At 40.1% G+C, this 11,200-nt stretch overlaps 1 protein-coding gene across 1 annotated transcript; it reads right to left on the bottom strand.

Annotated features, from left to right (window-relative positions):
* Window positions 1–2,869: 2,869 nt before the first annotated feature.
* LOC141145952 (uncharacterized) lies at window positions 2,870–11,108 on the bottom strand. The gene is made up of 2 exons (XM_073632744.1): window positions 9,368–11,108; window positions 2,870–6,004 (listed from the first exon to the last, which is right to left on the bottom strand). Exon 2 carries the CDS (start codon window positions 5,483–5,485, stop codon window positions 2,870–2,872), a length of 2,616 nt encoding a protein of 871 aa, XP_073488845.1. The 5' UTR covers window positions 5,486–6,004; window positions 9,368–11,108.
* Window positions 11,109–11,200: the final 92 nt, after the last annotated feature.

Raw genomic sequence — 11,200 nt, 5'->3', positions numbered from 1 at the left:
AAATAAACCTGGCAAGCCACCAGATTTTAAAGAAACTGCCTGTACGCTGACCTTCATTTCAAGAAAAGGTGATTCACACGAGCTAATCCCCCCACACGTGGTGGATTAGGAGGGCAATTTCTGAAGATGGAGGAAATGATAAAGGCCCTGCTACAGGCCAATGCAGCTCAGCGGGAAACCAACCGCCAAGTCGCAGAGGCCGCTGTAGCACAACAGGCGGTTGCTGCAGCCCAGCAGGAGATGAACCGGCAGTTTGCAGAGGCTCTAGTGGAACTGAAAAAGAGATCCCCACCTCCTGTGCCAGTGGAACCAAAGATGGTACGTGCCTCCTACCACCTACAGAAAATGACACCTGCCGATGATGTTGAGGCATACCTTGTGACTTTTGAGAGAATTTTGCTGTCTGCGAAGGATGGCCAAAAGAACAGTGGGCGGGTCTGTTGGCCCCATTTCTGACAGGAGAACCTCAAAAGGCCTATTTTAAACTGGAACAAGATAAGGTCCAGGACTTTGAGACTCTGAAGACAGAGATACTCACACGCTTGGGTGTCACTATGGCAGGCCAGACCCAGCGTGTGCATCAGTGGACCTACTCCAGCAACCAGCCAGCCCGTTCTCAAATGTTCAACCTGGTCCACCTCTCCAGGAAGTGGTTGCAGCCGGAGACCTTGACAGGCCCTCAGATCGTGGAGCGTGTGGTAATGGACCAGTACCTGCGTGCGCTCCCTGCAGCTCTGAGGAAGTGGGTTGGACAAGGGGTTCCCAAAACTGCAACAAAGTTGGTGGACCCAGTGGAGAGGTATATTGCTACTGAGGACTTGGTGAACCCATCTACACCCCACTTAGGTGTGTCTAGGGGTACAAGATCACCCAGCCGTTCTGGTAAGACTGTTCCGGGGTTCAAGAACATGGGGAAGTTTAGATAAGACTGTTGTGTAAAACCAATAGTTCCGCGCTTAGGTAAAAAAAGGAACTGCTGCCCCCCAGCACAGAATCGCACTAATGTGCAATTCCAAAAAGATTAGAGTCAGAAAACAGGGGTGATTGGCGCTGTTCCACTAAAATCAAAAAGACTAGTGTGGTATATCAAGTAAACTGTGACACACCCCACGCATAAATAACAGTGTGTAAGATAAAGACAAATTAAGTGAAAAAAACTACAGTATGTGCAACACCTGCCCTCATGAAAAAGTGCAGCGTGTATTCGCTCCTTGGTGAACCAAAAATAAATCAAGAACTGGGTGAATCAAAAAAATTGTTGGAATGGAAAGGAATTCCCAAACAAACTATCAAAAAATCTTTAAAATCATATATTAATCGTAATAAACATCAATAGTGCATAAACTAAAAAACGGTAGTGTATAAATAAAATTGAAATCTATAATCACAAATGCACATAAGAAAATTAAAAGTTCATCATAAATCTAGAGTCCACAGAAATGTCCCACAGAATATAAGTAAATTGTAAAAAAGGCCTATGGTGCAAAATTCTTCATAAGGTGCAAATGGTGAGTCTTTTAAAATTCTAGCAATGATCTTAATGCCGTGAAGTCCTCCTGTCATCCAAAACGCCCCCCAATGTGCCCTCACTCACCAAAGGGGGACACCCCTACAGGGGTATCTGGCCTGTCAGCTGTATCTCGCAGCTATGGTCCTTGGTAGGGGCTCCTATTCGGATCTCCACTCTCGGTGTCCGGGCTGGCTCCAATCAATCTCCACAAGCACATCCATAAAAAATAAAAATGAATCCCATCGCGTAATTCCGTAAAAAATAAAAGGCTTTATTGAATATACTAAAATCAGACTAACAATATCCCACTGCCTGGTTCGCAGTCAGGCTGTGTGGGAGAAAACAGTGCGGTGTGGCGTGCGTTCCACCGCTCGTTCCACACCCGGAAGCAAAAACAATAGGACAAGACGTATGCGTATCACTTGGCCACGCCTTACGCGTTTCGTCATCAGACGTCATCTGAGGCGCGGCCATCTTGGTACTCCATACGTCTTATATATGCGATGGAGGCGCCAGGAGGCCAATCATGGTGGAAGATCCACCCCTCAACTGTGATGGAATAAATCCATAGTGCCATCTAGTGGGTGAAAAGAAGACTACTTGTGTTTGGTTGTATACGGCGCCTCCATCATAAGCCAGAAGTAAGAGAAGAAAGGGATATTAAAAGCAAATAAACAATTCTAATGCACTGGTACAAAAGTACATTAACAAAAACATTCAGAAGGGTAATCAATAAATCTGCAGAATGTATATATAAAAATAAAAATGAAAAAAAATAAAAATGAAAATAAATTACATAAATTGCATATATGAGTGGATAATTCAAAACTGAACGTTACACGCATTAAGGGGAAAAAAGGGGAAAGAAAAAAGGGGAGAGAAAGGACCTAAGTCCTGAGGTGGAAATTCTATTCCCCCATAGAGATCAATACGACCAATGGCCTAAAGCTATGGAATATATATTAATATAAACATATCAAAAATTAATATAAACATATAAAATATATAAAATATAAAAAATATGAAAAATAGAAGATACAAAATGTGATGTATTACATGCATATACCATACAGAGTGGGCCTACGGCCAAACTATCCAATATATCCTCATAGGTATTGCCCTCTATGTATAAAAAGGGAGCATCTAGAAGGGTGGATAAAACCTAAATAAAAATGAAAAAATTTTTTTTTGAAAAAAATTATGAATAAAAATATACATAAAAGATATAAAAATTTATTATAAGTAGAATCTAATTAATGTGTATATACAGAAAGGAAGGATGCCTAGGCTGTAAAATGACAACCAACAATATGTGGCCTACACCTATAGACCTATAACAATCCTGAGGGGGACCTGCAGTTAAAAGTTAGATAGAACACAGTTCAGGTCTATCTCTACATTGAGTCCCCTAGGGACCAGGCAATTAAGGCGATGTATCCATCTGGTTTCATTCTGAGAAATTAGTTTTTTCTTGTTGCCTCCCCTCCATTGTTCCTTAATAGTGTCAATGCCGTAGAATATCAAACCAGATGGATCCCTATGGTGATATTCATCAAAGTGCCTAGAAAGATTGTGTTTAGGGAACCCCTTTTTGATATTATTAATATGTTCCCTAATGCGTACACGTAGGGGTCTTGTGGTCCGGCCCACATATTGTAGTCGGCACGGACACTCGATGACGTATGTAACATGGGTGGTATCACAGGTGACAAGCTCCCTGATATCGTATTCCTTACCACTCCTTGATTTGAAAGAGGTCCTCTTCTTAGGTTGCCTCTTACTAACCCTACACCCCAAGCACTTCTGGCACCTATAAAAACCTTTCATATCGGCAAACAATTTCACACTACTGGGGGGATCAACAACATTCTGTACCAGATGGTTTCTGAGTGTTGGTGCTCTCCTATAAATAAATCGGGGTTTCTTAGTAAGAATTTTCCCTAAGGTCCTATCTGATCTTAAAATTGGCCAGTACTTCCTTATTATGTATTCCATGGACCTATATTGGTTATTAAAACCTGTTATGAAAGCTATATCGTCTGGGGAATTTTTACTGTTGCACTGTTCCTTTCCCAACAAGGAATCCCGATCGAATTTTTGTATCTCCTCCTTCAATTTAACTAAAGGGTCAATTCTATAACCTTTATCCACAAATTTCTTAATTAAGGCATCAGCTTGATCTCTAAAATCCTCAATGTTCCGGCAATTCCTCCTTATTCTCAAAAGTTGTCCCTTAGGTATGTTCTCTTTCCATTTCGGATGGTGACAACTGGAGGTGGGTATATACCCGTTGCGATCCGTTACCTTAAAAAACGTTTTGGTGGATAATTCATCACCCTGTTTGAAGATCTGCAAATCCAAATATTCTATCATATCATAATTGGATTTACCAGTAAATGAGATACCGTAATCATTCCGGTTGAGTTCATCTAAGAAATCCTGAAATGACTCTGAACTCCCCGCCCATACAATGATTACATCGTCTATGTACCGACGATAAAATTTGATTTCAGGCCTGCTTCTACCATAAATGTAACGTTCCTCCAACATGTCCATGAATAAATTTGCCACGCTCGGTGCATACTTAGCACCCATGGCTACACCTTTTTTCTGAACATAAAATTCTTTCTGATACCAGAAATAATTACTCTCCATTGCCAGTTGAAGACCCTCCAATATAAATTGGATTTGTTGGTGTCTAAGACCTGATCTCTCATGTAGGGCTTTCTCAACCCCTTTTAATCCATCCTTCTGTGAAATACTGGTGTAAAGGGAATTGACGTCTATCGTTGCCAATAGACAATGTTCAATCCCAGAAATCCCTTTGAGTTCATTAATAAGTTGTGTACTATCCTTCAGGTAGGATTTGCCCTTCACTACTAGCGGTTTTAGAAATTGATCGATGTATTCACCTAGTCTCGAAAATAGGGAATCCACTCCACTAACAATTGGTCTGCCCGGTGGTTTGTTCAACCTCTTATGTATTTTGGGCAAATAATACAGGACGGGAGTTTTCGAGGATTCCGGAACTAGATACTTCGTTTCCTTCTTATTCAAGATACCTATTTCTCTACCTTTTTTCACAAATCTTCTCAGACTCTTCATATATTGTGGTTTGGGGTTACTTTTCAATTGTTTATACGTATTTTCGACCCTCAGTAAGTTGTTCATCTCTTCCTCATAATCCCCCTTTTTTAGTATTACTAACCCACCCCCCTTGTCAGCGGGTCGTATCACCACTTCCTTCCTTTTACCGAGTTGTTGAATTGTTTTCCATATATGCTTACTTTTCGTTTTTTTCTTTTCCATTTTGGCCAGGTCGTTTTCCACCATCCGTTTGAAGGCTCCAATACACTGGTCCCCTGGCACCTTGGGATTAAAGATGGAATTGTTCCTAAGCTTGGTATGGACAAAACCATCTGTTTCCATTATAGGGATGGTTTCCTTATTCAGGGCATAGTGTTTCTTGATCTTTAGTTTCCTAATAAATTTTTGTAGATCAATATACACTTCAAATTTGTCAATGCCCTTCTCTGGTGCGTATTTCAGTCCTAAGTCTAAAATCTTTAGTTCATCTTCTGTAAAAACAGCATCACTTAGATTAAAAATACCCTGGCCTAGTACTCCCTTCTTCTTTTTCTGCTTCCCTCCTCGTTTTCCTCTGGTCTGTTTCTTTCGTTGCCTCTGTAGAGGTAATCCGGTTCCCTCTCTGTCATCCTGTTCCTCCCGCTCATGGAATTCATACGTGGATGTTGTGGGGACTGATATCCTGGATAACCGTTCGCCCTCTGTGTTCTGTTCATACCCACTGGTGGGCCTCTTCTTGGTGAATGGTAAAAATCTCTCTGTGTCCCTCGCCAACCTGGTGGATGATATTGCACTCTGGCATTCCATCTCCCAGGAGGTCTGTCTCGGGGTCTTCCATGCTGAAAATCCCTTTCCTCCTGATGGTCCCTTCTGTTCCTGAACCCCCATTGGGGTATATTTTGTCTGCCTTCCCTCAAAGGGGAAAATCTATTCTGTGTGGGTACATTATACCTAGGAGTCCGTGGGGATCTCCCAGGATTTTGCACTTGGTATGGTTCCCTCCTGTTGTCAGCATATCTCTGTAGATGATTCGGGGTCCTGGGGCTACCTTCTCTTCTCGTTAAGGGTCCTTGTTCAAACCTGGTTTGCCTCAACGTAATGGGATCCGGGATGTCCCCCCCATTCGATTCATCATGGGAATCCTCATCCATGGAAATTTCACCCGGGTCTTCAGTCACTTCCCCAAGGTCCAGCTGCCATTTATAGACTTTTTTGTTGGTGTAGTCTAGAACATCCCTTTTAAACTTTTTTTGTTTTTTAGCCTGAATGTCTGCATCATATTTCTTAATTATTTCTTGCAACTCCCTCTCTTTGATCTTATAATCACTCTGGCTACTATATGGCAATAATAGTGACTTTATCTCATTAATGGTATCCTCAATCCCCCTTAACTTAAACTGTCTCCTTCTGACAATTTTCCCCAGAAGTTCCTTCTCACACTTGGAGAAGAAGGAATACCATTCCTCCATTAGGGTGACATCATCCAAACTATCATTGGGGTTCAAATCCCACCTCAATCTTCTAGGTGTCATGTTCTCCCCAATATAAGTCTCCAGGGTAGCAATATCCCACCAGACCCTAAGTTGCTTTTCAAGAGAGTGTCTAAGCTGCCTAAACAGGCCATTCATATCCTGTGCATTATTAACCTGTTGTTGACTAAAAATCCCAGTAAGGTCTATATTGCGATTAGACATATACCCAAATATATCCATAGCAGCAGAACTTCCGTGTACACCTATGAGGTGACCAAAAGATATGTAAAACCAATAGTTCCGCGCTTAGGTAAAAAAAGGAGGAACTGCTGCCCCCCAGCACAGAATCGCACTAATGTGCAATTCCAAAAAGATTAGAGTCAGAAAACAGGGGTGATTGGCGCTGTTCCACTAAAATCAAAAAGACTAGTGTGGTATATCAAGTAAACTGTGACACACCCCACGCATAAATAACAGTGTGTAAGATAAAGACAAATTAAGTGAAAAAAACTACAGTATGTGCAACACCTGCCCTCATGAAAAAGTGCAGCGTGTATTCGCTCCTTGGTGAACCAAAAATAAATCAAGAACTGGGTGAATCAAAAAAATTGTTGGAATGGAAAGGAATTCCCAAACAAACTATCAAAAAATCTTTAAAATCATATATTAATCGTAATAAACATCAATAGTGCATAAACTAAAAAACGGTAGTGTATAAATAAAATTGAAATCTATAATCACAAATGCACATAAGAAAATTAAAAGTTCATCATAAATCTAGAGTCCACAGAAATGTCCCACAGAATATAAGTAAATTGTAAAAAAGGCCTATGGTGCAAAATTCTTCATAAGGTGCAAATGGTGAGTCTTTTAAAATTCTAGCAATGATCTTAATGCCGTGAAGTCCTCCTGTCATCCAAAACGCCCCACAACATCCACGTATGAATTCCATGAGCGGGAGGAACAGGATGACAGAGAGGGAACCGGATTACCTCTACAGAGGCAACGAAAGAAACAGACCAGAGGAAAACGAGGAGGGAAGCAGAAAAAGAAGAAGGGAGTACTAGGCCAGGGTATTTTTAATCTAAGTGATGCTGTTTTTACAGAAGATGAACTAAAGATTTTAGACTTAGGACTGAAATACGCACCAGAGAAGGGCATTGACAAATTTGAAGTGTATATTGATCTACAAAAATTTATTAGGAAACTAAAGATCAAGAAACACTATGCCCTGAATAAGGAAACCATCCCTATAATGGAAACAGATGGTTTTGTCCATACCAAGCTTAGGAACAATTCCATCTTTAATCCCAAGGTGCCAGGGGACCAGTGTATTGGAGCCTTCAAACGGATGGTGGAAAACGACCTGGCCAAAATGGAAAAGAAAAAAACGAAAAGTAAGCATATATGGAAAACAATTCAACAACTCGGTAAAAGGAAGGAAGTGGTGATACGACCCGCTGACAAGGGGGGTGGGTTAGTAATACTAAAAAAGGGGGATTATGAGGAAGAGATGAACAACTTACTGAGGGTCGAAAATACGTATAAACAATTGAAAAGTAACCCCAAACCACAATATATGAAGAGTCTGAGAAGATTTGTGAAAAAAGGTAGAGAAATAGGTATCTTGAATAAGAAGGAAACGAAGTATCTAGTTCCGGAATCCTCGAAAACTCCCGTCCTGTATTATTTGCCCAAAATACATAAGAGGTTGAACAAACCACCGGGCAGACCAATTGTTAGTGGAGTGGATTCCCTATTTTCGAGACTAGGTGAATACATCGATCAATTTCTAAAACCGCTAGTAGTGAAGGGCAAATCCTACCTGAAGGATAGTACACAACTTATTAATGAACTCAAAGGGATTTCTGGGATTGAACATTGTCTATTGGCAACGATAGACGTCAATTCCCTTTACACCAGTATTTCACAGAAGGATGGATTAAAAGGGGTTGAGAAAGCCCTACATGAGAGATCAGGTCTTAGACACCAACAAATCCAATTTATATTGGAGGGTCTTCAACTGGCAATGGAGAGTAATTATTTCTGGTATCAGAAAGAATTTTATGTTCAGAAAAAAGGTGTAGCCATGGGTGCTAAGTATGCACCGAGCGTGGCAAATTTATTCATGGACATGTTGGAGGAACGTTACATTTATGGTAGAAGCAGGCCTGAAATCAAATTTTATCGTCGGTACATAGACGATGTAATCATTGTATGGGCGGGGAGTTCAGAGTCATTTCAGGATTTCTTAGATGAACTCAACCGGAATGATTACGGTATCTCATTTACTGGTAAATCCAATTATGATATGATAGAATATTTGGATTTGCAGATCTTCAAACAGGGTGATGAATTATCCACCAAAACGTTTTTTAAGGTAACGGATCGCAACGGGTATATACCCACCTCCAGTTGTCACCATCCGAAATGGAAAGAGAACATACCTAAGGGACAACTTTTGAGAATAAGGAGGAATTGCCGGAACATTGAGGATTTTAGAGATCAAGCTGATGCCTTAATTAAGAAATTTGTGGATAAAGGTTATAGAATTGACCCTTTAGTTAAATTGAAGGAGGAGATACAAAAATTCGATCGGGATTCCTTGTTGGGAAAGGAACAGTGCAACAGTAAAAATTCCCCAGACGATATAGCTTTCATAACAGGTTTTAATAACCAATATAGGTCCATGGAATACATAATAAGGAAGTACTGGCCAATTTTAAGATCAGATAGGACCTTAGGGAAAATTCTTACTAAGAAACCCCGATTTATTTATAGGAGAGCACCAACACTCAGAAACCATCTGGTACAGAATGTTGTTGATCCCCCCAGTAGTGTGAAATTGTTTGCCGATATGAAAGGTTTTTATAGGTGCCAGAAGTGCTTGGGGTGTAGGGTTAGTAAGAGGCAACCTAAGAAGAGGACCTCTTTCAAATCAAGGAGTGGTAAGGAATACGATATCAGGGAGCTTGTCACCTGTGATACCACCCATGTTACATACGTCATCGAGTGTCCGTGCCGACTACAATATGTGGGCCGGACCACAAGACCCCTACGTGTACGCATTAGGGAACATATTAATAATATCAAAAAGGGGTTCCCTAAACACAATCTTTCTAGGCACTTTGATGAATATCACCATAGGGATCCATCTGGTTTGATATTCTACGGCATTGACACTATTAAGGAACAATGGAGGGGAGGCAACAAGAAAAAACTAATTTCTCAGAATGAAACCAGATGGATACATCGCCTTAATTGCCTGGTCCCTAGGGGACTCAATGTAGAGATAGACCTGAACTGTTTTCTATCTAACTTTTAACTGCAGGTCCCCCTCAGGATTGTTATAGGTCTATAGGTGTAGGCCACATATTGTTGGTTGTCATTTTACAGCCTAGGCATCCTTCCTTTCTGTATATACACATTAATTAGATTCTACTTATAATAAATTTTTATATCTTTTATGTATATTTTTATTCATAATTTTTTTCAAAAAAAAATTTTTTCATTTTTATTTAGGTTTTATCCACCCTTCTAGATGCTCCCTTTTTATACATAGAGGGCAATACCTATGAGGATATATTGGATAGTTTGGCCGTAGGCCCACTCTGTATGGTATATGCATGTAATACATCACATTTTGTATCTTCTATTTTTCATATTTTTTATATTTTATATATTTTATATGTTTATATTAATTTTTGATATGTTTATATTAATATATATTCCATAGCTTTAGGCCATTGGTCGTATTGATCTCTATGGGGGAATAGAATTTCCACCTCAGGACTTAGGTCCTTTCTCTCCCCTTTTTTCTTTCCCCTTTTTTCCCCTTAATGCGTGTAACGTTCAGTTTTGAATTATCCACTCATACATGCAATTTATGTAATTTATTTTCATTTTTATTTTTTTTCATTTTTATTTTTATATATACATTCTGCAGATTTATTGATTACCCTTCTGAATGTTTTTGTTAATGTACTTTTGTACCAGTGCATTAGAATTGTTTATTTGCTTTTAATATCCCTTTCTTCTCTTACTTCTGGCTTATGATGGAGGCGCCGTATACAACCAAACACAAGTAGTCTTCTTTTCACCCACTAGATGGCACTATGGATTTATTCCATCACAGTTGAGGGGTGGATCTTCCACCATGATTGGCCTCCTGGCGCCTCCATCGCATATATAAGACGTATGGAGTACCAAGATGGCCGCGCCTCAGATGACGTCTGATGACGAAACGCGTAAGGCGTGGCCAAGTGATACGCATACGTCTTGTCCTATTGTTTTTGCTTCCGGGTGTGGAACGAGCGGTGGAACGCACGCCACACCGCACTGTTTTCTCCCACACAGCCTGACTGCGAACCAGGCAGTGGGATATTGTTAGTCTGATTTTAGTATATTCAATAAAGCCTTTTATTTTTTACGGAATTACGCGATGGGATTCATTTTTATTTTTTATGGATGTGCTTGTGGAGATTGATTGGAGCCAGCCCGGACACCGAGAGTGGAGATCCGAATAGGAGCCCCTACCAAGGACCATAGCTGCGAGATACAGCTGACAGGCCAGATACCCCTGTAGGGGTGTCCCCCTTTGGTGAGTGAGGGCACATTGGGGGGCGTTTTGGATGACAGGAGGACTTCACGGCATTAAGATCATTGCTAGAATTTTAAAAGACTCACCATTTGCACCTTATGAAGAATTTTGCACCATAGGCCTTTTTTACAATTTACTTATATTCTGTGGGACATTTCTGTGGACTCTAGATTTATGATGAACTTTTAATTTTCTTATGTGCATTTGTGATTATAGATTTCAATTTTATTTATACACTACCGTTTTTTAGTTTATGCACTATTGATGTTTATTACGATTAATATATGATTTTAAAGATTTTTTGATAGTTTGTTTGGGAATTCCTTTCCATTCCAACAATTTTTTTGATTCACCCAGTTCTTGATTTATTTTTGGTTCACCAAGGAGCGAATACACGCTGCACTTTTTCATGAGGGCAGGTGTTGCACATACTGTAGTTTTTTTCACTTAATTTGTCTTTATCTTACACACTGTTATTTATGCGTGGGGTGTGTCACAGTTTACTTGATATACCACACTAGTCTTTTTGAT

This window comes from Aquarana catesbeiana, linkage group LG05 (assembly GCF_042186555.1).
Source record: "Aquarana catesbeiana isolate 2022-GZ linkage group LG05, ASM4218655v1, whole genome shotgun sequence".
Taxonomy (NCBI): domain Eukaryota; kingdom Metazoa; phylum Chordata; class Amphibia; order Anura; family Ranidae; genus Aquarana; species Aquarana catesbeiana.
This window is presented reverse-complemented; position numbering and strand designations above follow the sequence as displayed.